This window comes from Crinia signifera, chromosome 19 (assembly GCF_055691185.1).
Source record: "Crinia signifera chromosome 19, ASM5569118v1, whole genome shotgun sequence".
NCBI lineage: Eukaryota > Metazoa > Chordata > Amphibia > Anura > Myobatrachidae > Crinia > Crinia signifera.
In genome coordinates, this window is record NC_139226.1 from 24,780,993 (window position 1) to 24,794,936 (window position 13,944).

General features: G+C 45.0%; 1 protein-coding gene across 1 annotated transcript in view; it reads right to left on the bottom strand.

Annotated features, from left to right (window-relative positions):
- The window catches only part of LOC146041496 (sialic acid-binding Ig-like lectin 13), a 52,894-nt gene that overhangs the window by 1,242 nt on the left and 37,708 nt on the right, over positions 1–13,944 (bottom strand). Inside the window, exons 8-10 of the mRNA XM_083161464.1 lie at positions 11,711–11,848; positions 10,997–11,058; positions 275–441 (exon numbers count right to left, since the gene is read on the bottom strand). Of these exons, the coding sequence (XP_083017590.1) occupies positions 275–441; positions 10,997–11,058; positions 11,711–11,848 (367 nt within the window). The remainder of the gene's footprint in view (positions 1–274; positions 442–10,996; positions 11,059–11,710; positions 11,849–13,944) is intronic.

Here is a 13,944-nt window from a genome sequence, read left to right on the forward strand (position 1 = left end):
CTTATGTAAGAGCAATGAATAGAAAAGTGATATACTAATACTTTAAACATCTCACCACGTATGCATCTAAATAAAAGAACGCAGTATCGGACAAATCAGCAATCATAAATCTACAAGTCATTTTCTAGTAAGACAGCTAATACCGGCCAGTTCATTTAAACCCCTAGGTGCAAGGGTGTCTAAACGGTGTATCCACCGAGTTTCACATTTTAGTAGCTGTAGGCCACGATTCCCACCACGCATATTTAAGGGGATGTGGTCAATCATCCTGTACCTTAGAGAAGGCAAGGTGTGTTGTCTAGCAACAAAATGTTTAGGTACCGGGAGATCACATTTCCCAAACGCAAGCGCAGCCCGGATGGTTGACCTGTGGGTGGTGATCCGTTCTTTGAAACTCCTCTCGATCTTGCCAATATATGACAAGCCGCAGGGGCAAATCAACTGGTAAACCACATATTTAGTTTGGCATGACAACGTATGGCGAATAGTATACTTAGTGCCACGATGAGGGTGATAAAATGTGTTACCGGGGATCATGCATGCGCACACGGTACAGGTGCACCTTATGCATCCTCTGGGGGGAGATTTGGCTGGTAAGTTGTATCCAGTGATATCTGTCTTGACCAAAATATCCCGGAAATTGGGGCCCCGTTTGTAGCAGGCCATCAACCTAGTATCTGGGATGTTAATGCTGGGATCTGTTTTGACGATTGGCCATAATTTTTTGGAAACTTTATTAATGACTGGGCTCTCTTTGGAAAATGTAGTCACCCACGGGATAATTTTCGGAGGGGGAGGATGGAACTTAGGGGCGCAATTGGTCACGGGCACTAATGCTACCCGATTTTTTGCTTTAGCAAATCCTGTAATTTATACCCTCTAACCAAAAATTTATCAATCAACACCTCAATCTGAGCATCCGCTTCAGAGGGGTCTGAAATGATGCGTTTCACACGCACCATTTGGGAATAAGGCAAGCCTTTAATTAGACTAGAAGGGTGACAACTGGAGCCGTGAAGCAGATTATTTCTATCTGTGTCTTTTTTAAATAAAGATGTAGAAATTAACCCATTAGACAAGGATACCGACACATCCAGAAAGCTAATACGATTCTGGTCATAGGACATGGTGAGTTTCACCGGGCTTGTACTGGCATTATGATTGTTAATATGCGCTATCAAATCTGTTATGGGGCCTGCCCATATCACAAAGAGATCGTCGATAAATCTCCTATATAACAAGATTCTGGCTGAAAATGACGGGTCATGAAAAAATAACAAGTGCTCTATGAAAAACATATAAATATTGGCGTATGCCGGAGCGATTGTGTCGAAGGTGTCGGCGATTTACAAGGAGGGGCCGCCAGTGGCAGAGAAAAGCCAACTGGCAAAAAAACCCCGATGCCAACCAGAATTTAGTGGTGAACCTATCTTCCTATACCTTGTCTGACCAAGAAAATGCAATTCTTTCGAAAGGATTATCTTTTGTTCCTTCACTTCGAATGGACTCCCTCGACTGGCAAGCTGAACAATACTCATTATGCCGCCTATTAAAACTTAAGGAACACTTCGCATTTTCTCCACAAGCCGACACGAGTTCCTGTAACTCTATACCTCCCCAACTTAGTAAACTCCAACCTAGATCAACTTTTGATCCTCAGCTCAATAACCCTTCTATTAAGACTTACATGCGCTTACTGGACACACAGGTTGATCAAGCTTTATCTTGATCACCCATCCAGCACTCTAACTTATCTGCGGCTGAGCACAAAATTCTCAAACATCTTGCTGACAACAAAGAGTTGATTTTCCGACCTGCAGATAAGGGTGGTGCCCTTGTGATTATGGACTTCCATTATTACAAAACTGAACTTGACCAGCAGCTTTCGGATGCTGCAACGTATAAAAGACTCAAGTATGATCCAACCTCTGAATTTCGCAAAGAGCTGTGTTCACTCCTTAAAAGAGCTGTCGACAACAACATCATTGAACAAACATTAATGACTGCATTGATCCCCGATTATCCGGTAGAACCTGTCATTTATAGCATTCCAAAAATTCATAAATCATTGTCCCAACCACCGGGCCGGCCGATCATCGCCGCCAGGCAATCTCTGTTACAGCATACATCGGTGTACATTGATGCAGTACTACAGCCTTTTATAATTCGTCAACCATACTATTTGTTGGACACTACCTCATTTCTCACTGCTTTGTTGGATTTGCCCCTGTTGGAAGGTGAAATTTGGCTGGTTACTTTGGACGTGAAGAGCCTTTATACCATAATTCCGCATGAAGCGGGTATGGAGGCTGTTCGCGTCTTTTTAACCCAGCAAAATGATTACTCTGGTCCTGATATTGACTTTTTGCTTTCTTTATTGCATTTTATTCATGATGGCAAGTTCTGGCTCCAGCTAAACGGTTGCTCAATGGGCAGTAATGCCGCTCCGGCATACGCCAATATTTATATGTTTTTCATAGAGCACTTGTTATTTTTTCATGACCCGTCATTTTCAGCCAGAATCTTGTTATATAGGAGATTTATCGACGATCTCTTTGAGATATGGGCAGGCCCCATAACAGATTTGATAGCGCATATTAACAATCATAATGCCAGTACAAGCCCGGTGAAACTCACCATGTCCTATGACCAGAATCGTATTAGCTTTCTGGATGTGTCGGTATCCTTGTCTAATGGGTTAATTTCTACATCTTTAGTTCAAAAAGACACAGATAGAAATAATCTGCTTCACGGCTCCAGTTGTCACCCTTCTAGTCTAATTAAAGGCTTGCCTTATTCCCAAATGGTGCGTGTGAAACGCATCATTTCAGACCCCTCTGAAGCGGATGCTCAGATTGAGGTGTTGATTGATAAATTTTTGGTTAGAGGGTATAAATTACAGAATTTGCTAACAGCAAAAAATCGGGTAGCATTAGTGCCCCGTGACCAATTGCTGGCCCCTAAGATCCATCCTCCCCCTCTGAAAATTATCCCGTGGGTGACTACATTTTCCAAAGAGAGCCCCGTCATTAATAAGGTTTCCAAAAAATTATGGCCAATCGTCAAAACAGATCCCAGCATTAACATCCCAGATACTAGGTTGATGGCCTGCTACAAACGGGGCCCCAATTTCCGGGATATTTTGGTCAAGACAGATATCACTGGATACAACTTACCAGCCAAATCTCCCCCCAGAGGATGCATAAGGTGCACCTGTACCGTGTGCGCATGCATGATCCCCGGTAACACATTTTATCACCCTCATCGTGGCACTAAGTATACTATTCGCCATACGTTGTCATGCCAAACTAAATATGTGGTTTACCAGTTGATTTGCCCCTGCGGCTTGTCATATATTGGCAAGACCGAGAGGAGTTTCAAAGAACGGATCACCACCCACAGGTCAACCATCCGGGCTGCGCTTGCGGGTGGGAAATGTGATCTCCCGGTACCTAAACATTTTGTTGCTAGACAACACACCTTGCCTTCTCTAAGGTACAGGATGATTGACCACATCCCCTTAAATATGCGTGGTGGGAATCGTGGCCTACAACTACTAAAATGTGAAACTCGGTGGATACACCGTTTAGACACCCTTGCACCTAGGGGTTTAAATGAACTGGCCGGTATTAGCTGTCTTACTAGAAAATGACTTGTAGATTTATGATTGCTGATTTGTCCGATACTGCGTTCTTTTATTTAGATGCATACGTGGTGAGATGTTTAAAGTATTAGTATATCACTTTTCTATTCATTGCTCTTACATAAGTAATCAACATTACCAGTATGTTCTGTTCATTTTGTATATTTTTGTATATATTTATTCATTCATTTTTGTCTGTTGTTTTGTTTCCTTGCTGATGGTAGCACATTTATGACGTCATTCCCAGTGCGCCCGGCATCCGGACGGTGGGAGTTCACGTTGAGCACAGTGGTGTATAAAGTAAGTGTCATTTTTTGTATGCATTAGCCTGAAGAAAACGTCTAATAAAGGACGTTGAAACGTCGCTGTTGAACCAAACAAGTTTATGGTGTATACTTATGCTGCGAGTGCCGCTCTCACCCCCGTGCAATATCCATTATTTGTGCAGGCACCCGGCTACTACAGTGCTTAGTACCGTGGAGTGTGCCGGTCTCTCGCTCTTGTATTTACTGGAGGTCTGGCGTGGTTATCCAAACCTTTGACAAGGCACCCACTCTTTATTTGATTTATGCCCCCCTGTGCTCCAGCAGGAGAAGTGTGCATTCCTTTCTGTGTGTGTATACGTGAACATCGGTGATTGTTGTACTTGGTACATAGATATCACCGTGTATGCACTGAACAAACCTCAGTATGGAGAACGAAGCAATTTCTACTGGCTATATCCACCCCACCTACCCCCTTGGTGATACCAACAGTTTCACAGCAACAGAAGCTCAAGCAATTTTGCGGGGACCAGATATAAATGATTTGTTTGAACCACCATCAATGGACACTTTGTATCACGATTTGCTGAAACATAAGAAAAAGGAGATTGACCTCTTATTTCATGCTATGACCTTAAGTGATTATTATCGGGCCATGAAGATTCCGCGTGGCTTACGGATCAGAAATGCCCCTACGCTTGGCAAAAAAGACCCCACATTCTGTAGAAAGTGGGTTGCCACGTTGAATAAATGCTCATTCGACCTGATGTTGCTTATCATTGACTTTACTTCTAGAGAGGCGGCTGCATTAAAGGCTAAAATTGATCAATTCGAACATATACATAAACCTACCCTGATTGCTGATCCTGATACCAAATGGTATGAAAAACTAGCAGGACAGATTACAGCCTATAAGAGGGAACTGACTCGCTTTAAGAAGGAGAAACGCGAAAAAGTCGACGCAGATTATGAGGGCAACACTGTCTACTCGTGGACTGCTCCTAATAGAAATGACCGTCGACCTTTCTTCAGACAAAATAGGTATCGTGGCTATGTCACCTCCGACCAGACTTCAGACAATTATTCGTCCAATAGTGACACTGACACAGCACCGCGAAGAGGCAGAGGCAGAGGTCGTGGACGTCGACAGCCAACTGGCCCTTTAGCTGTGACGACCCGCCAGCGACACATAGAAGGTGTCGGCGATTTACAAGGAGGGGCCGCCAGTGGCAGAGAAAAGCCAACTGGCAAAAAACCCCCGATGCCAACCAGAATTTAGTGGTGAACCTATCTTCCTATACCTTGTCTGACCAAGAAAATGCAATTCTTTCGAAAGGATTATCTTTTGTTCCTTCACTTCGAATGGACTCCCTCGACTGGCAAGCTGAACAATACTCATTATGCCGCCTATTAAAACTTAAGGAACACTTCGCATTTTCTCCACAAGCCGACACGAGTTCCTGTAACTCTATACCTCCCCAACTTAGTAAACTCCAACCTAGATCAACTTTTGATCCTCAGCTCAATAACCCTTCTATTAAGACTTACATGCGCTTACTGGACACACAGGTTGATCAAGCTTCATCTCGATCACCCATCCAGCACTCTAACTTATCTGCGGCTGAGCGCAAAATTCTCAAACATCTTGATGACAACAAAGAGTTGATTTTCCGACCTGCAGATAAGGGTGGTGCCCTTGTGATTATGGACTTCCATTATTACAAAACTGAACTTGAACAGCAGCTTTCGGATGCTGCAACGTATAAAAGACTCAAGTATGATCCAACCTCTGAATTTCGCAAAGAGCTGTGTTCACTCCTTAAAAGAGCTGTCGACAACAACATCATTGAACAAACATTAATGACTGCATTGATCCCCGATTATCCGGTAGTACCTGTCATTTATAGCATTCCAAAAATTCATAAATCATTGTCCCAACCACCGGGCCGGCCGATCATCGCCGCCAGGCAATCTCTGTTACAGCATACATCGGTGTACATTGATGCAGTACTACAGCCTTTTATAATTCGTCAACCATACTATTTGTTGGACACTACCTCATTTCTCACTGCTTTGTTGGATTTGCCCCTGTTGGAAGGTGAAATTTGGCTGGTTACTTTGGACGTGAAGAGCCTTTATACCATAATTCCGCATGAAGCGGGTATGGAGGCTGTTCGCGTCTTTTTAACCCAGCAAAATGATTACTCTGGTCCTGATATTGACTTTTTGCTTTCTTTATTGCATTTTGTTCTTGTCAAAAATTATTTTATTCATGATGGCAAGTTCTGGCTCCAGCTAAACGGTTGCTCAATGGGCAGTAATGCCGCTCCGGCATACGCCAATATTTATATGTTTTTCATAGAGCACTTGTTATTTTTTCATGACCCGTCATTTTCAGCCAGAATCTTGTTATATAGGAGATTTATCGACGATCTCTTTGTGATATGGGCAGGCCCCATAACAGATTTGATAGCGCATATTAACAATCATAATGCCAGTACAAGCCCGGTGAAACTCACCATGTCCTATGACCAGAATCGTATTAGCTTTCTGGATGTGTCGGTATCCTTGTCTAATGGGTTAATTTCTACATCTTTATTTCAAAAAGACACAGATAGAAATAATCTGCTTCACGGCTCCAGTTGTCACCCTTCTAGTCTAATTAAAGGCTTGCCTTATTCCCAAATGGTGCGTGTGAAACGCATAATTTCAGACCCCTCTGAAGCGGATGCTCAGATTGAGGTGTTGATTGATAAATTTTTGGTTAGAGGGTATAAATTACAGGATTTGCTAACAGCAAAAAATCGGGTAGCATTAGTGCCCCGTGACCAATTGCTGGCCCCTAAGATCCATCCTCCCCCTCTGAAAATTATCCCGTGGGTGACTACATTTTCCAAAGAGAGCCCCGTCATTAATAAGGTTTCCAAAAAATTATGGCCAATCGTCAAAACAGATCCCAGCATTAACATCCCAGATACTAGGTTGATGGCCTGCTACAAACGGGGCCCCAATTTCCGGGATATTTTGGTCAAGACAGATATCACTGGATACAACTTACCAGCCAAATCTCCCCCCAGAGGATGCATAAGGTGCACCTGTACCGTGTGCGCATGCATGATCCCCAGTAACACATTTTATCACCCTCATCGTGGCACTAAGTATACTATTCGCCATACGTTGTCATGCCAAACTAAATATGTGGTTTACCAGTTGATTTGCCCCTGCGGCTTGTCATATATTGGCAAGACCGAGAGGAGTTTCAAAGAACGGATCACCACCCACAGGTCAACCATCCGGACTGCGCTTGCGGGTGGGAAATGTGATCTCCCGGTACCTAAACATTTTGTTGCTAGACAACACACCTTGCCTTCTCTAAGGTACAGGATGATTGACCACATCCCCTTAAATATGCGTGGTGGGAATCGTGGCCTACAGCTACTAAAATGTGAAACTCGGTGGATACACCGTTTAGACACCCTTGCACCTAGGGGTTTAAATGAACTGGCCGGTATTAGCTGTCTTACTAGAAAATGACTTGTAGATTTATGATTGCTGATTTGTCCGATACTGCGTTCTTTTATTTAGATGCATACGTGGTGAGATGTTTAAAGTATTAGTATATCACTTTTCTATTCATTGCTCTTACATAAGTAATCAACATTACCAGTATGTTCTGTTCATTTTGTATATTTTTGTATATATTTATTCATTCATTTTTGTCTGTTGTTTTGTTTCCTTGGTGATGGTAGCACATTTATGACGTCATTCCCAGTGCGCCCGGCATCCGGACGGTGGGAGTTCACGTTGAGCACAGTGGTGTATAAAGTAAGTGTCATTTTTTGTATGCATTAGCCTGAAGAAAACGTCTAATAAAGGATGTTGAAACGTCGCTGTTGAACCAAACAAGTTTATGGTGTATACTTATGCTGCGAGTGCCGCTCTCACCCCCGTGCAATATATATATATATATATATATATATATATATATATATATATATATATATATATATATATATATATATATATATATATATATATAAAACCCTTGGAATTCAAACCCAACCCATTTATAATGAAAGATTTTCAGCAAAGTCTTTCGCCTCCTGAAAATCTCTTGCTCTTTGGGGAAAATAGCTCAGTGTGTACGCACTACTTTGGTGAAAGATATATCTATCAAAGATTTTGGCAAAGTCTTTTGAAATGAAAATCTTCAAGTGTGTATGGGCCTTTACACAGTCATATATTCGAGTATACCTGATCACAGGGCTACTACCTCGATTACCCATAGTGTCCCTTATGCTTGATATGTAGATAGATAGATAGATAGATAGATAGATAGATAGAGAGATAGATAGATAGATAGATAGATAGATAGATAGATAGATAGATAGATAGATAGTTATGTAATACCCTGGTTATCATGCATAGCTAGGGCTATTTCCTGTGCACTGATTGGGAGAAGTTTGGAGATCAGACAGTGATCACATGCAAGCCTCCTGCAGAGGGGGAAGACCATACCTCCCAACTGTCCCGATTTTGGAGGGACAGTCCCGATTTTCGGGTCCTGTCCCGCTGTCCCACCCGCGGCAGGCATTGTCCCGCTGCGGGGGGGTGACAGTTGGGAGACCCCCAATCTAGTAGAATAGACGCGGCTAATTAGCATAAGCCGCGCCCTCATTTGCATACGCCCCGCCCCCTTTTCCCTATTTCATACAGACAGAAGTTGGGAGGTATGGAAGACAGGAAGTGTAAGTTAGAAAGTAGCAGATTCAGCACAAGTTTGGAGTGAAGGAGAAGGTGCATGGATGGTTGCTGGGGCCATGGAATGGCTAACTGTCATTTCCATGGTCCCCAGCTTTGGAATCAGCAGTCATGAGTTGCACCCCTTCTATGGAGAGAGCAGCAGCACCTGTGGGTGCTTTTCTGCAGAGTAACATGAGGAGAACGCAGCCCCTCACAGCACATGTGGGGAGTGCTGCCAGTCCCAGCAAGGCACCTAACAGAGAGAGAGATCGCAGTGTGAGAGCAGCAGTACTCAGAGTCCAGTGAGAGGGTGATGCCCACCTGTAGAGGTGCCCTAGAAGAGTGCCAGGTGTAAGTCTCAGGAGAGGACGTATCTGGGTGAGTGGTCGAAGCCATGCGGCATGCTGAGTAGCCCCCCATTGACAAGAGTCCTTGTTATGTATGAGAGAGACAGTAACCTGTGATGTGTAGCACTACTGGTCCCAGGATGCCCTGGTATGGACTGCTGTTCGCCATATTTATGCCGCTGCAATTAAGTGATGTGCTGGAGGAGGTGCCCTGATGTAACCGATACGAATAATGTGCTGGAGGAGTTGGCGTGATAACCTGATGTAACCATTATGCTGTGTGCTGGAGGAGAGTGTTCAGAAGTTTTCCTTGCTTCATCCCTGCTATATGTTAAATAAACTGTTTATTGCTGTTTTATGAGATGGCCTGGCGCCCAATTATTTCTGTACTGACACCTGTAGTCCACTCCCACAGTGCAACTGTAATTAAACTCCTGATTATTCAGGGGACCCCCTGGTACCTGTGCCTTACCCATGAACAGCCGGAGGAAAGTAAGTGTGATGCACTATACACAGTGACTGCAGGTATTCATACAAAGTGCCGGTGGGGTTTGATAGATAGATTGACAGACAGACAGACAGACATAGTAAGATATCTCTGTTAGCTGGTATGTGTTGTCCAGCTGCCTCCAAGGGGACAACATTCAGTGATATAGGGGTGTTAAAATAAAATTATGGGGCCAATTCAGGATCGCTCGCAGCCATCCAAATTTGGCCCCAGCCCCCATAGCATTTTTGCGCATGTGCAAACCCCGACAGCGAACGGCTCTGGCGAGTTACGCACTTGCCGGGTCATTTGCTGTGGGGAGGATGTCCCCATACAAATGCTGGGCGATCCTGTGGTAAAGCGGGTGGGCCGATGCCTGCCGTGGTTGGGTGCCTGATGTCCCAGGATGTCAGCCGCACGCCCCCCGTCTTCATCCTACCGCTCGTAAATAAATCAGTTCAGACTGACTTTTATTTGTGAAGGAAGAGAAATCCTTCGATGGTCGGCGACCAGCGAAGGATTTCTCCTATTTGCGGCTGGATGCGAGGGGAGGCGTATTCATAACGTCTCAATCGTTGCTGATAACATAAACTAAGCGGGGTAATGAGAACAGACATGGCTGTATCTACCCTTCAGAGCCATCTAAATAAACTAGATGAGGTTCAATGTGGATAAGTGCCGCACGTAGAATATGGAGCACAATTCTGGTCCCCTCACTACAAAAAAGACATCATGGAAAAAGGAGGTTATTCTGGTTGATACGTTTAGGCATTTCTTCGCACATAGCTTAGCACATGGACACGGACAGCGAATGCATAAAGATGTCCAAACTTGGTCGTTCGCACCTAAAGGCAAAGGGGAGTGGCGTGCGACTGCACATACGGTAACCTGTGCATACGAACCTCGCCCTTCAGCGTGCGGCCGAGCGAACAGGCCCTGCGGATGTGTCACACGCCACAGCACATATTCGCTCGGGAGTCATTTTTCTCCCATTAACCAATTAGTTTAAATGATGTTGTTTATTGGATAACCCTTATTACACGTGTATACCTTGTGTTCTGAATGTGCCACTTTCCTAAGTACAGTAACCATGGGTGCAGGTGCATGTAGTTTATCAATTGTGCGTGTGGAGCGCCCGTGAGACTGCGGCCCGAGGAGCGGCTGGACTGTGAGCCGGGAAACTTACTTTTACAGACCGAGTGTTTTTGAGCTTGATCAGTCCGAGCGCTCGCACAGTGGAGCGAAGCCACCACCCCGAACTTTTAGTCGCCACCCTTGTTTTGTTGCCACGCCCATCAATAAGCCCACATTACGCCTACTCTACACAAGTTCCTTCGCTGGGCCCAGTGGCGTAACTATAAATTTTGCTCCCCTCTGCCAAAAAGTTGGGAGCTTCACTGGTGCTAATTCTATTGCCCTGCCTTTATTTACTCATTACATATAGCAGCAATTCCCGAGTGATCCCATAGAATACATACAGTACAATGTATAGACACCTCGGTTAGATACTCACCACTGTATCAGCCTGTACATTGTAATACTCAGTCTCTGGGGCGTCCTTCTTATCTGATGTCACTGTTGGTAATTAGAAATACTTAGATGCATTTACATTGGTTATCATGTAGGATATTACTGTATTATACAGATGTACTGATGCTAAGTGAATTGTCAAATGAATATACTGTAATTTTATTAGAAAATATTTATAATTTAAGAGAGCGCACTCCTGCTCCCGGCGCAGACTCATATTCCAACAGAGCCGCGCCGGTTGTAGCAGGCCGCCAACATCAAATCACCCCCACTACACAGGCCTAACCTCGCTCACATCACTACACCCATTATACAGCGGACACCGTATATATAAAGGAGACTTTTTCTTTCCAAATTGGGATCCCCGGACATTTAAAGGAATACTCCTATCTAACAAACATTAAGGAGCTTGTCCCCTGGTGTCTATCTTGGGCTCCGTTTAAAAACTTCGGAGATTAGGACACTAGAGGCTCCCCTCTAAAGGAGACTGTGACGCTATATAAAGTGGCAGTGTCCCATGGGAAGAAGGGGGGGGGGGGGGGGGAGTTGGAAATCCCCCTGTCCTTTGCTGCAAGCAGTAGTGTATGTGCGTAACATCTATTCACAGGAGATCTGGGGGTGTGGCCAGCAGCTCTGAACACTGGCCATGTACTAACGCTCATCCAGTGACATGGATATTGCACGTCTCCCCTATTACCTCTCTGTTCCTGTCTCAGGGGAAGGACACATCTCTTATACAGCAGGAAGGTTGCACTAACAATCAGCACAACCCCCAGGACTGTCCCACAGATGATTCCAACGGTCCATCCAGTACTGAGCTGAAATACGCAGGCACCTGTGCAATACATGGATGTTAAGTTTTAGAATATTATAGCAAGTACAAGATAGTATACAGGAATACAATAAATCCAATCAGCAGCGGCTCCTACCTGTGTGGGGGAGGGGGCTGCCTGGTGTGGGGGAGCAGAAGAGAGCCCCCACCTCTGGTCGTGTCCTGGTGTCTTCCAGCTGCATAGTGCAAACTCTCGGCTTTGGACAATTGCCCTCTCTTTCTCTCAACCCTCTCACTTCTTTTGTCTCTCCTTACTCTTTATCTCTCTCTTTCCCTAATCTCTCTCATTTATCTCTCTCCTCCCACCTCTTTCCCCACATTTCCCATCTCTCTCGCTCTCCCTGATACCCTCTCTCTATACTTTCACTCTCCCTGACGCCCGCTTTCATTCCTTGTCCCCCCCCCCCCCCCCTTTCACTTCCTGTCTCCCCTTTTCTCTTACTGGCATCCTATCTCACTCTGTCTCTCCCCTGTTCTGTCTCTTATACTCTTGCTCTCTCTTCCTCAAGACTTTGTCTCTCCCTTTCTTCCGATATTCTGTCTCACTCATGCTTGCACACCTCCCTCTCTCTCTTTTGCTAATTCCCCTTATTTGCTCTGACACCCTCCTTCTTTCATCCCCTCTATTCATATGTACGGCTGCCAAATGCGTATGAAGCAGCAGCATTTAATGGATCAGTCAGAACCGTTTAATGCTGCCCTGTGCAATGCTGCCCTGTGCAATGCTGCCCTGTGCAAAGCTGCCCTGTGCAATGCTGCCCTGTGCAATGCTGCCCTGTGTAGTCCTGTATTTTGACAGCCGGCACTGGGCTCAAACAGCCAACAGGATAATGCCACAGCTGGCTGGTCAGGGACTCTGGGGGAGTGGGGAACCCACGATAAAGGGGTCCCCCTCCATGATATCCGCTGCCCGCGCTGAAGCCCGGGGCTGTCCCCGGTGCCCCATGGAGGTGGGCACCAGGTTGATTTTCTGTTGTAAAAATATTTGTGGAACTACAAGTCCAAGAAAGCTTTCTCCGCATGCAGGGACTTGGAGAACCACAAGTCCCAGCATGCTGGACATGCTGGTATTTGTAGTTCTACAACACAACAAATAATAAAATAAAACACTTAATAAGACACATTAGAGTAAAAAAAAACTTTAATTCACACTACAAACATTCCTACATACTCACCTATGGATATTAATGATGGCCCGTCCAGTAGAATCACATTGGTACCTGTGGAAGGAAATTATACTTACTGAGGCCTCCAGTGTAGATCACGTCCTCTTCGGTCCATAGTAGGAATAGGGGGTATGAAATAAGAAAGTGCAGTACCTGTTCTCCTACTCAATGAATTTGCAATGTTTGTTTACATTTGCGGCTCCTCCCCTCAACTGTGGGATTGGCCGCCCCCCAGCCAATCAGCAGCAGAGCTCCACCGGAGACTGTAGTGTATGGGGGCCTTAAGCCTAAATGCCTCCATGCGCTAGTCTGACCCAATTTCACCTTATCTCCCCTGGCAGCTACCTGCGACAGCTCACTATTGGTGTGCCATTTTTTACATTGGATAAATCGCTTACAGGAAGCGCTGGGTGGACCTGCAGCCAGCTGCAGCAGAATATATTTTTTAAATTCAATTGATTGGCTGATAGTGCTCTCAATGCCGGCACTTTGTCCCTCTGTGGGTGTCCACAACGACACCCATAGAGGGAGAATAAATCATTGTGCCGCTCGTAGCGAGGCAATGGGCCCACGGCGTAGTGGGTGCAGCAAGCCCGCAGGGAGGGGGGGGGGATCCACGTCCATCCTTTGTCGGCATTGCCATGGTTGGGATTCCAGCATCGGGATTAATAGCTGGTACTTTATCTCTCTCCACATTATCACTTTTAGAAGCTTAGTACATCAGGTCCACTGTGGTATGTAATTGACAGTCACTGGTATGTTGCTTTGGACAACTTGTCCACTTTTCCACAGCTTGTCAGCCCCTTGGTCTTTTTTCTAGTATTTTTTTTTTATCTTCCTTAACCCTTTTAGTGCCAACATCTCTGTGAGAGATGTGAAAATTATCCGCTAAAAATGCCAGCGTCACTCGCATTTGTTATCTACATGCAAATA